The sequence below is a fragment of the Nelumbo lutea genome, chromosome 1 (genome assembly GCF_056320005.1).
Source record: "Nelumbo lutea isolate HS-2025 chromosome 1, American lotus-T2T, whole genome shotgun sequence".
Lineage (NCBI taxonomy): Eukaryota > Viridiplantae > Streptophyta > Magnoliopsida > Proteales > Nelumbonaceae > Nelumbo > Nelumbo lutea.
The window spans coordinates 125,945,429-125,963,649 of record NC_142684.1 but is presented as its reverse complement, the minus strand read 5'-3'; the positions used below and the strand labels follow the sequence as shown (position 1 = coordinate 125,963,649).

The 18,221-nt window shown below is 45.0% G+C and overlaps 1 protein-coding gene across 1 annotated transcript; it reads right to left on the bottom strand.

Moving 5' to 3' along the window:
• Positions 1-16,073: 16,073 nt before the first annotated feature.
• On the bottom strand, positions 16,074-17,485 carry LOC148877384 (putative strigolactone esterase DAD2). The gene is made up of 2 exons (XM_088986072.1): positions 16,960-17,485; positions 16,074-16,837 (listed from the first exon to the last, which is right to left on the bottom strand). Exons 1-2 carry the CDS (start codon positions 17,328-17,330, stop codon positions 16,408-16,410), a joined length of 801 nt encoding a protein of 266 aa, XP_088842198.1. The 5' UTR covers positions 17,331-17,485; the 3' UTR covers positions 16,074-16,407.
• Positions 17,486-18,221: the final 736 nt, after the last annotated feature.

Sequence of the window (18,221 nt, the reverse complement as noted above, 5' to 3'; positions counted from 1 at the left end):
GGAGAAAAGGGCAACTTTCCAATTTCTATAACGCACACATTCTGCTTAAAATCCTGAAATCCCTGAAGCCAAGCTCAAGCGTCATCCCATGTTTTCCAACATAATACCAGAAACACTCAGCCTAGTTCCTGCCATGCTTAAGTTCCGTTTGAAGACTTTTAGTTGCTAGAAAGTTCGTGTCAAGGACGTACACGAGAGGTAAGCCTCTCATCCCCCCCCCCCCATCTCTTTGCTTTTAGTTTAATTTCAAGTTGCTTAAAGCCCCCGAAATCCCAGGAAACTTGCATTCCCAGCTTCCTCCAAATTAAGAAAAAGAGGTAGAGAGGTGAGGGTCTTAGGGAAAACAGTACCTAGGACCCGATAACATCACCTCAAATCAATTCTAGGCAAAGTTGGGAACGTTTTTGTCGGATTTCAAGAGCTTTGAGCAATCTTGTTAATTGGTGTCTTATTGGAATTTGAGCCTGAATTACTCCCATAGTAGGCTGATATAGCAACTTAGAGAGAGGGGAGCCTAACACCTTCCCTCTCCCAATCTTTGGAACCCAAAGCCTTTCGGTTCAGTGCCTTCCCTTGGTAGAAAATGGAGTCACTATCAAGGCAAGTAAACAATTTTTCGAATCTAAAAATGAGAGCCCATTTCCTCTACAAAATGGGTGGCAACTCCAACTCTTTGAGCCATCCATGACCTTTTCGAAGCTCACACTAAGCTTCCAATAATGGTTGATAATTAAGATAACATCCCAAATGCTTAGAACCTGGTCACCATGGACTAGTTTAGGATGGTCCTTGATAGGCGAGCACTTTGTCCACTATAGTCCTCCTCCGAGGGCTGGAGGCCGACGCCACACCTCTCCCTCACTTGTGTCGGACCTCCCCAACCTCCTCAATGACCAACAGGCCCAAAGTAACCTAGATGTACTCATGTTAGAGAACTTTGGGAACCGATCCGACCCGCTCTATGTCCGAGATTACCAAGACGAGGCCCAGGCTCCCATTGATAGAAGAATTGGTGACCTATAAGTGCAGATCAGTGCCATAAAAGATGAACTTCACCAAGTGAAGGAGGGCCGAGGTGATGCCTCCACCAGTCAGAATTCCTCATCCAACAAAATGAACGCCTTCACCGACTCCATCACCTCGAAGCCTCTACCACCTCACTTCAAGGCTCCCACATTAGAGATGTATGATGGAATTACCGACTCGGATGACTGCCTGGAAAGCTTCAGAGCACTCATGCTCCTCTATGGGTACTCCGACGCCTTAACATGCTGAGCATTCTAGGTGACATTCAAGGGGGCAGCGTGCTGATGGTTCTCAAGGCTCCCCTCTCGCTCCATCAACTCATGGAAACAATTTGCCAATCTTTGCTTCTCCCACTTCGTCAACAACCGACGATGCCAGAAGACCGTCGTCTCCCTCATGTCCATCCTCCAGAAGCGTGGAGAGAGCATGTTGAAGGAAGGTGAGATCCATCATATGGATGGCCGAACCATGCTAGATGGTTGGGCGAAATTTCAAAACTTTCTTTCTCACTTCCAGGAATCACATTCCCTAGTTTCAGAAAAAATGCATTTTTCTAGGATTGTTGTTGTACCGAAATCGGATCAGATTTGAAACCAAAAGGAGGGAGATGTATACCTAATACAAAATCTACAGATGTAGCTCCCAAGATGGTAGTTCACGCCCAAACTGAATCCCAAAACCAGCTTCCACTGAAAATGGCATAGCTTTGAATGAAGTCGGTTCAGCAATGCAGTTTTCAGCAAAATTGCAATCCAACTGTATGGATCGAACAAGGGAGGTGATCATGATTTTTCTCTACAATTTTCTTACAAAACTCAGAGAAGGAATTGATCAAAATCAGTTCAAGAACAGGAGATCGAACTAGGGTTTCTGGGGAGGCAAGAGTAGAGAGAGAGCTGAAAGAAGAGAGTCATCTGGAGCAATTTGAACTCTCTTTTCTTAAGCCTTAAGGAGCACCACTCCTAATCGAATTAGGAGGTTTCTAATTCAAATCTTTATTTGGATTTGGACTCTATCAGTGGATAAGACTTATCCTCTTATGAGGATGGGTGCTCCAAACCCATATCACCCAAATCACATGACAGCTTAAGCAGTTATGTGACAGCTTGATTAATCTCATTAATTAAGGGATTTAGGCCCATTAAGTAAGTGGCTCATGTCCCAAGATAGTTGTTAGCCCATTTAGGTTTAATTTGTATGGCATGGGACCCTAACAATGACCTCACATAAGCCCACATGGGTTCGGCCCAACCTCTGTGAAAAGGCCTAGCCAAATTCACTACTAAATGCAGTGAACCCCTGAGTCAATCAGTTTTGGCTCAATATGGTTCCAACATTTACAGTTAAATGATCTCTAAGTCCAGCCATCTTATGAAGGCCCAAGGATAATGGACTTAAGTAAGATATGGCCCATCAGGTAAATAGCCCTTAATGGTCTCTTACACTTAACCTCTCAGCCCACAATGATCAAACACTACCCGACAGGGAAGGACCTCTCCCCTAATTGCAAGGTGCAGTGTTGCACTCTATGCTCGCATGGGTCCCAGGAATTAAAACCTTTTGCATACACTTTTCTTAAAACATAATATATATAAATATCATATAAATATATTTTGCAAAACAAATCTCAAACACGGTAGAAATCGATTGCTAGCAATTTGGGTTCCATCAGAGAGAGTGTAGTCCTGATCATTCACTTTGTCCGACAAAGGGGCTGATCCTATCACTATGATCACCCGCTAAAGTGAATGCTCAGACAGCCCCAACATACCCATGTTTTGACCCCCAAAGGATCTTACTGATTAGCATATCAAAGACAACCGATTTGACACTTAATGCAGTACGATAATCAAGTCTAGGGGTTATGTGTAACTTTCCAAATTTTCCCATCAGTCTCCAAAGTCCAGGGTATAACTGGAAATTGGTCTAGGTTCAGCGCTTCAAAAAAACACACACTAGATATGCTTTGGATCTAACCCCAGTAGTCGAGACAAGTTGCCCCAACTTCTTTGGCAATACATTATTGTCAGCCTTGGCAGGATAAACTCCCCAAATCTATCCAAATGGTTGAGAACATCCTAAACTAACACAAGTCACATAAGTGTCCAGTTTAAGGGGTAATTGCACAGAAACACACCAATGATAATATGAAACAATTATGTACTTTTATTCATTTATAATAAATGTATCTGTACATCAATCTGATTGGAACTAAGGGCATACACTGTCTAACATCTGCAATACTATATAGATTGTTTTAAGAAAGAAGAACTCGAGGTCCAAGACCTCAACCCCTCAGTATCAATGCATGCTGCATTTAATCGCCACTAAGGAGGCCTCGACCAGGGAGTGCCAGGAGGGCGAGGCCAACCCCAATCGAGGGGCATCAGAAAAGAAAAGGAAGAATAGAGATGGGTGTGGCCATGGCCACCACAGCCCCGTCCTTCAACAAATACACACCACTTAACTCTACCTAAATGCATATCCTCATGCAAGTAGGGAAAGGGGATTACATGAAGTGGCTAGCAAAGATGAAGAGGATCCCCAAGAGGGGTAATCCAAAGTATTGTAAGTACCACCGCGGCATTAGCCATGACACCGTGGACTGCTATGACCTCAAAAATGAGATCGAGTCACTCATCCGTTGTAGTTACCAAATGGAGTACTTTGGGGGCGACACCGACACCTCGTCCTCACATCAGCAGCAGCAACACAACAACTGGACTAGATTCATCAACATCATCACCGGGGGCATGGCCTCAGGTGGTGCCTCGGCCTTAGCCCGAAAGGCTTACGCTAGGCAAATCAACATCTAGGGGCTGACTCCCAAGAAACTGAAGAAAGACGGGGTAATCTCCTTTTTAGGTGACAACCTGAAGGGGGTCTTGCTCCCCCATGACGACGCGTTGGTGGTGCCGATGACCATTACCAAATTCATGGTGAAGAGGATCCCCATTAATAGTGGATCATCAACTGACATCCTCTTCTACGACACCTTCTAGAAGATGAAGTTGTCTCCTGATTGGCTGCAGCCGGTCGACGTGCCACTTGTCGGCTTCTCTGGGGCAGTAGTCAAGCTAGAATGAAGAATCACCCTACCAGTCACAATAAGGACAGAGCCTCGCGACATCGACCCTTCATGCACTCAAGGTGACCATCTCCTCCTACCACCTCACCATGAAGTTCCCCACCGAGCACGGCATCAGAGTCGTTCAAGGAAACCAGCAAGCTGCCAGACAGTGTTATGTGGCAACATTAAAAGGCAAGAATAAAGAAGACGGTGTGCGTCGAGTATACCCTTCCTTCGGACACCCTTTCCAAACTAGTAAGCTAAGTCAAACCTAATATCGATGTCTTTGCTTGGAAAGCCATCAGAGAGGAGGTTGACAAGCTACTTAATGCCGGCTTCATACGAGAGGTAGATTATCCTAACTGGTTGTCCAATGTGGTCATGGTTAAACAGGCAAACGGGAAATGGTGGATCTGTATTGACTTCACAAACCTCAACCGAGCTTGTCCTAAAGATAGCTTTCCTTTGTCGAGGATTGACCGCCTCGTCAAGGCCACCACAGGGTACGAGCTACTAAGCTTCATGGATGCCTTCTCCAGATATAACCAGATCAAGATGCACGCCGATGATGAGGAGAATACCTCATTCATCACTGATCAGGGCACCTACTGTTACAAGGTCATGCCCTTTGGCCTAAAGAATGTTAATGCTACCTACAAATAGCTTGTGAACAAAATCTTCAAGAACCAGATGGGGAGAAACATTGAAGCCTATGTGGACAACATGGTGGTGAAAAACCTAAAGACCAACCAGCACACCTCGGATTTAGCCAAGACCTTTGCAATGCTGAGGAAGTACAATGTGAAGCTTAATCCTAGCAAGTGTGCTTTTGGCGTCACCTCAAGAAAATTATTAGGTTTCGTCATCACTCAGTGAGACAAAGAGGCGAACGTAGAGAAGATTCAAGCCATACTTGGCATAGAGCCACCTCGATCCATCAAAGAAACACAAAGGCTTACTAGCCAAGTGGCTTCCCTCAGCCGATTCATGTCAAAGTTAGCCTACCGCTGCCTACCCTTCTTTCAAGCCATCAAAAAGATGAAGGATTTCCAGTGGATTGAAGAATGCTAAAGATCCTTTAATGAGCTGAACTCTTACCTCGCCTCGCCCCCTTTGCTCACATGACCCTTTCCAAGAGAAACTTTATTCATGTACCTCTCGGTCGGGGATGAGGCTGTCAGCTCTGTTCTAGTAACAGAGGACAAAGGAGTACAATGGCCAATCTATTATGTCAGCAAGGTCCTTTGCAATGCCGAGACCCGATACCCTAAAGTGGAGAAGTTGGCCTTTGCCTTGGTGGTCTCGGCCAGGAAACTCAAACATTACTTTCAAGCCCACAACATCATAGTGTTGACTAGGCAATCCCTCAAGTTTGTCCTCTCTAAGCTTGAGACATCGGGTCAGATGATCAAATGGGCCATTGAATTATCTGAATTTGACCTATAGTACCAGCCGGAGCTTGCAATCAAAGCACAAGCCCTGACTGATTTCTTGGTGGAGTGCACCTTCAGCAAAGCCCTCGGCCAAGCACCTGAAGAAAATGAGGAACCTTAGCCGACCTAGAGATTTCTTGTGGATGGATTTTCCAATGCTAAGGGAACTAGAACAAGCTTCATACTCTTACCTCGAATGACAACGAGGTGGAGTAGGCATTGAGATTTGACTTACTAACCTCCAACAATGAAGCCAAGTACGAGGCCCTACTCATTGAATTGCAACTTGTTAAGGACCTCGGAGCCCAACACATTGAAGTCTTCAGCAAGTTTCAACTGATCATGAATTAAGTGAATGGCGAGTACGAGGCTAGAGAACCAAATATGGATAAGCACTTGGCTAAAGTGTAGGAGATATCCCACCACTTTCAGCACCTCGCCTTGTAGCATGTCCCCCGAGCCAAGAATATGAGGACCAATGCCCTATCTAAGATGGCAAACACATTGGGTCCAAACCTTGACCACATTGTCCACGTCGAGAAGCTAGCACGACCTAGCATTAAAGAAGTACAGGTGCTCCCAGGCCGAGTCCTGCTGGATGGACCCCGTCCTCACCTTTTTGTAGCATGAGCAACTCCCCTTCGACAAGAATGAAGCGAGGCAAATCTGACGGCAAGCAACTCACTACGCCCTACTCGAAGGAAAGCTCCAAAGAAGGTTATTTACCTTACCCTACCTCTGATGCCTTCATCAGGAGGAGGGTGAGTATGTGCTCCGAGAGATCTATGAAGGCATCTGTGGCAACCACCTTGGAAACAAAGCCTTGGCCCAAAAAGCACTAAAGCAAGGGTATTTTTGGCCAACCATTCAGAAGGATGTAGTCGAGCTAGTGCAGAAATGTAACCGATGCTAGAACACTCCAACATCTCCCATCGGCCAGCCACAACCCTCTCGTCCCTTAGCAGCCCATGACCTTTTGCCAAATGGGGAATGGATTTCCTCGGCCCCTTCCCTCAAGCCACTAGGAACAAAAAATAGCTCATCATCGCAATTGATTACTTCACCAAGTGGGCTGAAGCCAAGCCCTTAGCAACCATCACGACCAAGATGATCTAGAACTTCATTTAGAAAAAACATCATTTGTCACTTCGGCATCCCCCACATGCTTGTCACTGACAACAGAAAGTAATTCGACGATGCCAGGTTCAAAGAATGGTGTGCTAACCTTGGCATCAAGCAGCAATACACCTGGGGAGGCTACCCCAAAACCAACGGCCTAGCCGATCTTACCCACAAAACTATCTTGGATAGGCTAAAGATAAGATTAGACAGAGACAAAGGCCTCTGGGCCGATGAGCTATACAGTGTCCTATGGGCATATCGGATGACACCTCAGACCGCCATGGGTGAGACCCCGTTCAACTTGACTTATGGGACCAAGGTCATCATTCCAACAAAGATCGGCTAGCCGATGCTTTGAATCGAGGCATACAATGAGGTCGAGAATGATGAAAAGCTCATAAACAACTTGGATCTGTTGGAAGGCGTTTAAGAGTGAAGGAGTGATGCTTCAAAATAGGTGACCTTGTCCTCATGAAGGAGTGACAATTCAAAGAAGCTGACCTTGTCTCAGGAAGTTCATGGTCCCTGAGCCCGGTGTTGGAAAGCTCGACCCCAACTGGGAGGGACCCTACAGGATCAAGCAAGTGGTCAACCTTGACACCTTTTGGCTAGAGTACTTGGGTGGAAGTCCAAGAATCTCCAAATGTACTACCAATGACATGTAATCCTCGTACAAAGACCTTATCAATGAAAAGTGCAAAGTTCCTCTCACCTCAGCTTCAACTTTAGTGTAAATGATCCTACTGCGCTCAACTACTAGGACCCCTCATCCATGCGACTAGCCATAGCACACGACCGTCGCCAAGGTTATATGGTCGGACTGGACGACGGACAAGGCACATGACTCTTGGTGAGTCATACACTTACTTGCCTTATTTGCTAAGGCAGAGAACCTTGACGACCTTGGCCATGGTATCAACCAACCACTCTGACCCACTACCTAGCAAACAAACACACTAAAAAATAGATAAGTTACTTCGCCAAGACAAGAAACACTCGTGACCTCAACCAGGAACGTCCCCATGGTCTCGGCTGCATGTAGACCCACAACACAATTCCCCAAGGAAAGTTAAGCCGAGCAAGCTAAGACATTCGCCTCCTTTTCCTTCTCGCTAAGGAAAGGGGCCTAGAGCCCTCGGCGCCATAGCTCAGCCTTGGCCTAGCCACCTTAACGGGGATAAAGAATGGGCCAGGAGAGCTAAGGCATTCGCCTCCCTTTCCTTCTCGCTACGGAAAGGAGCCCCCAAGCCCTTGGCGGCATAGCTCGGCCTAGGCCTAACTCCCATAAGTTAGTTTCTTAAGAGAATAACTATGTAACGAGCAACTACATTCTTATTGCTTTTGACCTCTCGGAAGGGGGCATTGGCCCCTAGCACACCAAAAATGAAAAATACAAATAAAGAAGGAAAACTAAGGCACAAGCTAGACAAAAAAGCATTTCATTGATGTATTCATTTAAATGTGACAAAGGACAAAGGAAAAGGGTGGAGGGATGGACAAAGGAAGACCTCGCAGCTTGCAACCCTTCAAGCTTCAACATTAACGCTCTCCTCGGCCATTCCAATCTATGCAGGCTATCCATCGCCGCCTGGGCCTTGGACAGCTGCACCCCCTCGGCTAGCAGGGACCCCTTGGCCACCGAATCAAGAAGAAGACCCAGCTGACTAACTTGAAAATCTGGCAGCAAGGCCAGCACCTAGGCCTTGGTGTCTTCGATGCCCTCCAGGTATGAAGCAACACCGAAGACCACCAACTCCTTCTGGTAGTCTTGGGTGGTCTTTGACTCCTCCACAACCTAGACTGAGGCCTCCTCCGCCCTCCTCTTGACCGACGCCAACCTTTCCTCGGTAGCTCACATCTCCACCTAGGCTGCTCACAGCTTCTCCTCCATCTCCTTCTACTTCCCCTCTGCCTCATTGAGGGAAGCCCGGGTAGCCCTCCGCTTCTCCCTCTCAACAACGACCTCGGCCTCTAGGTCCTTGTAGCGTAGGCGCTCCTCTCGCAAAGAATGAGCCGCTACTTCTTGGTCACTCTCAGCCTCGGCCACATGGAGCTCTAGTTGCTCCCTCTTCTCTTCCAAGGTCCTCAACTGCTCCAAGAGGACCTCAAACTTGTCACACTAGTCAATAGTAGTGGAAGATGCCTGCAAAGAACAGATAACTGTCAGACTAAGGAAATCAAGAAAGAAAAAAATTTCTAAGTACCAAAGGAAGAGCCACTTGCGTCGGCTAGGCGATCCAGTAGGGTGTCCTGGACGCCCTATACGCTTACTTGGGTCCAGTAGTGCCAGTCCCCAGCCAAGAACATCCCTGTTAGCAAGGCCCGGCCAACCCCTAGGGTGCTCAAGGAATCACCCTATTGGATACTCCACTAAGGGTGGAAGATTCGACATGTCGTTAGTGGCAGATCATCACGAAGCTCAAATGGCGGGTAAGGCCACGAACACCAGGTGTCTCCTCGGCGTATGGGGGCCTCCTTCACCGCTCTCGTTAGGGTAATTCTTTGTCACCAACCTCTTCCCCCACAGAGAATGGAGGGGTTCAGCAGGTCTCTTTGCGAGGGGCTCCTTGTGCCGGTCAGCCTCTACAGTCCTTTCCCTTTCTAGCCTCGATAGCCTCCTTCCTATTCCTGGCCCCAACCCCAACAGGAGCCTTCAGCCAAGGTTCCTTCTCGATTGGCGCTCCCTTCACCACTGGCTTCTCCAACGGCCCCTCACTAGGATTCTTCTTGAAGGACTTGGTCGCCTGCAACAACATCTCTTTGGAATTCCCTTGCATCTCTACAAAAGCAGTGTGAACATGTTGGTATGAGGTACAAAAGAAGAAAGCCGATGTGTAAAGCCGATAGTAGGAGTTCCACTACCAAGGTGGGCGGGGCTAAGGCTAGCGCACACCAAAGCTTCCTCTGACACCAAGGGCTCGGCGCGAATGGTCCCTAACGCCCTAATGTGGGTCATCACTTCGTCCTCCTCGTCCTTATGCCAAGGCATTATTCTCTCAGCCATGAGATCTGGCTCCCCACAGTCCAACCTAAATGACCAGCCTTGTAGACAGGACATGAAGAAATACTTCTTCTTCAAGTTATGGATGGACGACGTGTTGTCAAACACCCTTCCATGTCGACCCTAGAAATAGCACAAACCTTCCCCAAAAGGATGCCTCCTCGGAATGAAGATGCACCGAAAAATCTTCTCAGTCACGTGGACACCTCAGAGCCGAGCCATCACTAGTATAGCAATGATTGTCCTCACGGCATGGGTAAGTTGGCTGAGAGAGATGTTGGAGCAACTCAACAGCTCGAAGATGAGGGGATGCAGGGGAACCTAAGGCCAAAGTGGAGGTAATGATCATTGACACACTCTTCCCCCTTCTTTGGCTGTCTAGGCCAATCACTAGCATTGGGGACTCTAAGCCAATATCCCCTCAGAATATGATACATCTTAGCAAGAGCCTTCACCTATTCTATGCTAAGCTCACTATGTAGGTTAGAGCGCAGGTAGCACATTATTTCTACACCTAGGGTCGCGGCCTCGGCTATGAACTCAGGGTTTGAATCTTTGCCTTCACCGCCCTCCACCACCTCGGGCGAAGCCAGGGCATCAGCCATGATGTTACCCCTCGGGCTCGTAGACCCAACATTTTAACTGAGAAAGTCATTGCCCTACTGGCTGCACTCAATGCCTCAAGGAGCAATCCTCTCCCTCAGAATATGATACATCTTAGCAAGAGCCTTCACCTATTCTATGCTAAGCTCACTATGTAGGTTAGAGCGCAGGTAGCACATTATTTCTACACCTAGGGTCGCGGCCTCGGCTATGAACTCAGGGTTTGAATCTTTGCCTTCACCGCCCTCCACCACCTCGGGCGAAGCCAGGGCATCAGCCATGATGTTACCCCTCGGGCTCGTAGACCCAACATTTTAACTGAGAAAGTCATTGCCCTACTGGCTGCACTCAATGCCTCAAGGAGCAATCCTCTCCCTCAGTACCTGGATCTCAAGCCTTTGAGGTGAGCCCTCGGACTCATCACAATAGCTTTTGCTACTACTAATGGAATTGGTGGGACAAGGCGAGCTTATACCCGACAAGTTAGGGAGACCATAGCATTTAGGACCGGAATCGAAGTACGACATGGCTAAGGATGCGGTATTTTACCTAGTGGACGAGGTCTCTAAAGGTTAAGGGATTATCTAAGATGATGGCCGAGGTTTCTAAAAGCTCAAGATGAAGGAAAATGGTGACAACTGCCTCGACTAGCGCCCTATTTAAAGAAAAATGAATGGTTCAGATTGCCTCTTATCCAGCGGCCACGAAGCAGTCTATCTAACAACCCAATCTGATGCGTGACATGTGTCATCGACCTCGAGGATACAAAACAATGCTGATCCAGTCAGCTGGTTCAACCACCAACCCTGGGCCATAAGTGACTCAACCCGGGCAACCTGATGCCCTTCTTATGTACAGTCATGACCCGCCACGTGTACGGCCACGACCCAACGCCCATCTTGTGCATGATCACGACCAACCAACACCAAGACCCGTCCCATGTACAATCGTTACTAGTTAACATCAGCATCTGTCTCGTACACGACTACAACAGACTGATCCATCACCTGTCCCATGCACGACAACAATCAGTCGAGGGGCACGATCATCTCGTACCCATACAAGACACGAGGTATCTCTCCCTCGACCCTCTATGACTCTCCCAGGAGACAGAGTCAACAACAAAACAGTTGTGACCAAGACAACCAAGGGAAGCCCTTAGGAGCCGTGGCCGAGGCCATTGCCAGACACGCCATCTAGCGCCTCCCAGTAATGATGTTGCATTATCTTCGGCCAAAGTCGATGTCTCCACTCATCCCTCCTCCACAGCCTCTCGAGGGGAGGGGGGGGGGAATGATGTTGGCGCATATGGTAGGGCCAGGATGGCGTCACATGGCATCGGCCAAATCAAATCCTGGCCGTCCGCTACTAACAACCTCCAACCAACTCCTAGGCGAGCTCAAGTATAAATAGGTGCATCACTTCCTATATAATCTATCTTGGGTTTTCTACTCTCAAACTCTCTAGCACTCGAGTGACCACATTTGAGCTCCTCCCCTCAGTCATCGCCCGACCCCTTACTACGCACTTGACTAACTTGACTGTCGGAGTCTCCGCCCCTGGGATAATACCTAGGGTCTCTGACCTACTCTTTGATCACAGGTCAGGCATTGAAGCCCTCAGAACATCAGCTCGGACGTGATAGCCCTTGACTAAGGAAGTGAAATTACCTTGTTGCCCTTGGCTCATCCTTGCCAGCAACAGTTATTAAAATTACTACAAATGATTAATAAAATTAAATTTATAAAAAATATTTTTTCATATTAAATTAACAATAATTATTTCTGTAAATCAACATTAAATGAAAATACAATTATTAAAACTTTAAATATTAACAATAATTTTGAATACTTTTTATTAGTTAATAACAAATTTTGATTATTAATTTATCAATTAATTAATAGTAAATAAAATTAATTGATAAATAAAATGTATTGCAGGCTGTGAAACCAATGATAACTCCCCACGCCAATCAAAAAAATACATAAAGCTCACTGGAGGTTGAATGAGCATATATTTTTTAACTGATGTGGGCCTTTATCATTGATTCCAGAGCCTCTAAACAGATGTTGGTTCAGCTAATTGTATCTCTAAAAAAGAGTTAATACATATTGTTCATGCTTTAACTAAACTCGAACCAAGTAAAATTTAACCATGCAACTTGATTATTTTAATTCACTCTATCGCCAATCAAACTCCTAAGACCACCAGCCCTACCCGTTGGACAGTCCGGTCTGCTATCTAACCCATCACTCAATAAAAATATTCTACACGGATCAAGGTAAATGGGTTACCTGTTGTCACAGTTGTAGATTGTATGCTGGCCGCCCTTGGGAAAGGCCTTGCTAAGACTGTGCATGCCCTTTTATTAACTAGACGTGGGAACAGCCTACGGTAAAAGATGCAGCAAAGGTTTGGCACATCAAAGGCTACGCGCTGGGTCCTCAATGAAATGTTACTCTATTGCCATTTTCTTCCCTTTTTTTTTTTTGTTAAAAATATTAATGCCATGTTTTCACATAATTAATTTAAAAAATATATAGAGCTAACTAATACTGAAAATTTCAAGCCAAATAACACTCTTCAGGGATGATTAGCATAAATAAGATAAACAATCCACTAGTCAATTACTATTGTGAAGTGGGGAAAGGGAGAAAGAAAAGCTACAGCAAGAGATAATAGAGGTTAAATGCTTATTCACAGGCTGAAAGGGTCATCTGACTGAACCCATTTAATTAATAGGCTTTATGTGTAGGCCCATTTACATCCAAGGGCCTAAAATGTATCCCAAGCTCTCGGCCCATTCCCATTCCCTTAGTTTTGTTTTGCAGATGCTACTTCTATCTATATTTGATTTTTTGTTTTATTCTTCCTCAAAATTTGGCTATTTTGCAAAAATAGAAAAAAAATCCAACACATGACATGTTACATGGGTATGGGGTAAAAGAATTAATATTGGCAACCAATGATATTTATTGAAAAATAAGTGACTGAATGGGATGGATAATGTATCATGCGATGAGACTGTGTTCGGCTTCAGTCAGGGCAAAGCCCATTCGAGCAGCCTTTGCAGCCTTACATTGAAGACATCTCCATACTTGTGTGTTTTATTTTATGAAGAAATATTCACAATGTAAGGTTGTAAAAGGCTGTTAGAACGGTGTAAGCACAGATTTGCCCTGATTGAAGCCGATCTTGATGAAACTCAAGGAACAGCAAGCACCCCGGTCAACTTGAATTCCACATGGCTTAAAGCTAATTGGATGCTCCCCCTCTTATTTACATTTTATGCGGCCCTAAATATGGAAATTGAAGATTCCACCTTTTTTTCTATGACGCGGAGAAGCTTGTGAGGTGCAATCACAACAAAGGAAATGATAAGGAGCCACATAAGGGATGTGGATTCCCTGGACCCTGGTTCAGTAACGAAACTGAAACCTAGCTTGGAAGTTGGAAAATCTACTTACTTTACTATTCCTTTTCAAAGCCTCTGTTTTGTTTTGGATTGGACTCGGAATACAAAATAATTTCCACAAAATCAGCAATGTAGAATGGGTTGATAACTATATCATATTTTCTATTCAAAATAGCCAAGAAAAATCAAATTCATATTTAAGTTTATTCATAGATGTGTCCTATGTGGTGCCCAGAAAAATCTGTCTTGATAGTTTGTATAAATATAACGATTTCCTATTGCTATAATACGGCTCATGCTATCTAAGCCTTTTGTTTTCTTGTTTATGGCCTGAGCATTTTGGTTGGTTCATCCGTTTCCTACACATTTTGATTGAATTTTTATGGCCCGGAAATAAAAGATATGGAGAAGGGATGAAAATTGTTGGACTTCAATAATATTCTCTTTACCTATCAACAACCATGGAGAAGGACGATGTGGATTCCACCCACATCCCCTAAATCTTTCTGTTGGATGCGGACAAACGCAGTAAGAAGAACCAGAAAAAGGAAAGAAAAGGATGCCCACAACTATCATCATCATTATGAGTAAGACGATCACCCAGATAAAGGAAAAAGATGGCTTTCTCAAATCCGGATTTTTTTTTCTTCACAAAATGCTCCTCCTCCTCACACCCGTCTTATACCACTTGCAACCATGCATCGATCGGGAACATCTCTCCGTGAACAAAAAAATGAATATAAGAAATATTTATGATGTTTGGCTGTAACATGTTGTGAGGTAATTATGAAGAGGGTTAGGAGGACGAAATCGGATGTCGGCTTCCTCTTGTTAGCTTTTTCAATTTGGGTCAGTTGCAATTGGATGGGTTGAGATGAATGATACAATTCTGATGCAAGGAAAGAGCCAATTTGCTTTCATGTACTCGGTCTTCCTCCGGCCGCACGAAATGTAAAGTAATTGTTTATTCTAGTTCTGTCCAATTACATTTGATAAGGTTGCAACAATGCTAACTCTGTCAAAGAAGAGGGGGAAGGGCTTGGAAACCAAAATACTAGTTTTTTATATCTTATGTCTTATGGCAATGGATCCTGGTTTTGAGTTGAAGTAAAGATGATTAATCGTCCATAACCAAAGAGAATTTAAGGGTGAAACAGGGTTCATGTAGCAAATTTCGTATAGTTGGGATAAGGATTAGATAATGGTGATGATGAATTAAGAGATGTAAGGGTCCCTTTGATTCATACAGTTGGAATCGGAATCAAAATTCATTATAATCATCTGGAATGGGATTTCATTCTCAAGGGAGAGAGGGAGGCATTCCCTCAAATGGGGGAATGTCATTCCACCAGAAATGGAAATAGGATGGCCCATTCCGATTTCATTACAACCAATAGTTGGAATCGAAATGGCCCATTTCAATTCCCACAAACCAAACCAAGGGCCCTAAGAAATGATGAAACTAAAAACGAGGAAATAGATCTAAACCTCTTATTGATGTTCAAACCACTGAATAATTCTATTCACCTGTTATCTGAATTTGACGTAGAGCACTTCTGTGGCTTCAAATCCTGCATATGATGATGTTCGGGAAGTGAATATACAAAGTGCAATGAGAGACCCATCTTTTTTTCTCGATCTGGGAAAACATTCACACAGGGAACTGAAGCAATGAAGCAAATCAGTAACTCTGAAATTTTCAAGGTATCTCCACAGGAATCGGGTGTTGTTGAATCACGAATGCCATTGAATATACCGAATTCGTATCAGAGCTACAACTCTAATTTACTTGGGAGCAATCGTAGTTAATTCTATCGGCATTTAGCTACCATTGAGATTGAGTGATTTTAATTGTTCTCTTCGACGAAGTTATCTGAACCCTTCCGTCAAAGTTAACGGCTGATTTGTGTGAAAAGGGGTGGTCAAGTATTACCACGTCACGCGTGAGACGTAGATGATGACATTTTGGCATGTAATGTGCTATGCTAATCCAGCTCTACCACGTCAAACGTAGGAAAGAGGCTCAGATTGGGACAAAAATCAATAAATTTTGGTGGATTATTTATGATCTATTTGTTGTGTGGTTGGAGTTGAGGATGGAGCAAGTTTACCGCACACAATTGGGTCCACTACTATATTTAAAAGCAATCTTTATCCCCCGAGCCACATGCCAACAAGGCAACAACAACCAACCCGTCCGTCTCCATAATCGATGGCGTACGGATGGTTATGATCTCCAATCAATGGAATATGGTATGAGCATGTTGTGACCCCACCATTTCCTGTAATTTTTTTATCGAATCTAACGAGTGGTGGCCCACGGCAATCGTGCATCTCCTCCGTCATTCATGCCGTCATTTCTTCACACAATCCCATACGCGACGACTAGACATAAAAATAAGATTTCGAATGCAAGGGCATCGTAACATTATCCCAAAAGAAGGAAGAAAAACAAAACTACAAAAGGCCGTCATCACGTGATCACCACGTGTGGGATCTTATCCTTCTAAAATCAGTGTCGTCTGGTCTGTGTGTGTGTACTGTATCCCTTCTATAATATATCTATTCCACTATCCATCCATCCATCTATCCTCAAACCAAAAATTAATCCCACGAGAAAACAAAAAAAAAAAGAAAAAGAATACAAGGACTGGTGTCCACAACTTATTCGCCAGGTGTCAACATCGCTAGCCTTATTCGTTCTGTCTAATCCGTGGGCTTCGCTCTTTGACTCGACTCACCGTGATAGAGCTCGCCGTAGACGGTGAGCAAGCAAGGCCGGCGCGCTCAGATGCGGCAAATGCCCCTCGATGTTTAATATCTCGGTCGTATTCCGACCACCCAGACGGGTCTTCAGGTAATTCGCCACGGATACCGGCACTGATACATCCTTGGCAGTCTGAATTATACAGCAAGGCACCTTTACCAGCCCCAAAATCCCCCTCAGATCACTATTGAACACGGTTCGGCACACGAATAGCGATATGTCGGGCCTCATGTTGAATAAGGTCCGGCTGAATTCCCTGACGGCAACCGGTACGTCCGCTCCAACGGCTAATGGCGCGAACCCATTTACCCATGCCTCGTAATTAGCCTCCATGGCCGAGAACACTTTCTCGATCTCTCCCTGCTCGAACCCGCCGTGATAATCTGTGTCATTTAAGAACCTGTGAAATAGAACAACATACCCACCTGCATTATTTTCATAATATATGAGAAAGATTTGGTTTCAGCTTCTCTTTTTTCCTCTGAATAAAATAAAATTTCTTCATTTCGATCTCTTAGTTACCTGGGGGAGGCACCGATGAGAATGAGTTTGGTAAAGAGATCAGGTCGGCGAATGGATGCTAAGATGCCGATCATGGCGGAGACAGAGTGACCGACATAGGCGCATTTGTCGACGCCGAGGGTATCGAGGATGTAAAGAAGGTCGTCGACATAGGCATCGAGAGTGGTGTATCGTTGAAAGTCAAAGTAATCGGGATTGACACTGCCAGCACAAACAAGGTCGTAGAGGACGATACGGTAGTGCTGCGAGAAGTAGGGGATGATGCGCTGCCAAGCTGACTGATCGGTACCAAAGCCATGGGCAAGGACGAGGATCTTGTCGCCGGTGCCTACAACCCTGACGTTGAGGGCTTCCAACAGATTGTTTCTCATGTGGCTCTGTGTGTGTGTGTGTTTGTGATTGTTTGGTGGACTGACAGCGGGAAATTGAGATTGTGGGTAGGTTGAGACGAAGGGAGAAGTAGGTATAGAAGAAGATAAGGCGACTGAGAGCCGATATCTCCGTGTGTGTGTCTCCTATCCTTTGTGGTAGGGGCGGGGCTTATTTATATTTATATTGCTTTGTCGAGTCAAAGCCATTATCTGGTATGTTTAATCAACATGATCCAAATCCGATCTTGTTTGAAACAGGGTGATCCGAACCCAATTGCCACATTTACTAGACTCTGAAGTCGTATATAAATATGAGTTAATTACTTTTAAGTCTTAAATATACTCTGATAGAAAAAATTAAATGTCCTTAACTGTTCTTTAAATTTTTAAAATATGCACTTGATGACAATGAGTACATAGACCACAGGGACGAGAAATTCATTAACAGAAGTGGACAAATCAATCATATTTCGCCTTATCATTTTAAATTGTTGAGTGGGATTTAACGGCGGCAGACCGCTTGGCACCAGTTATGCGCTCCAAAACCAATTGGACTGAGAACCCTTTCCCAAAACCGCATTACTGTGAATTCGGACAATCAGAATTCGCAGCGGCAACCAAATTCTTCTTCTTTCTTCTTCATCTCTACTCTCTTCTGCTTTCCGCTATTACAAACTGCAACTTTTCTTCCTAACCCAATCCAGCCCCCATCAAACAGATTCTTGAGACACCAAACATAAAGGAATAGACAGCCTCTAGTCACCACCTTCATGAGACACCGAAGACATTCTTCTCCCTATATCTCTCTCCACCACCGAATCCACTGATCTCCTTACAGAGACTGAGTTGAGTCCCCATCCACACCATTGTGGTTTCCGATTGAGCATTAAC

Coding starts and splice junctions, on each gene's coding strand:
- LOC148877384 (XM_088986072.1), bottom strand. CDS start 17,330: ATGAGAAACAATCTGTTGGAAGCCCTCAACGTCAGGGTTGTAGGCACC. Junction 16,838..16,959: donor CTCATCGGTGCCTCCCCCAG/GTAACTAAGAGA, acceptor TCTATTTCACAG/GTTCTTAAATGACACAGATT.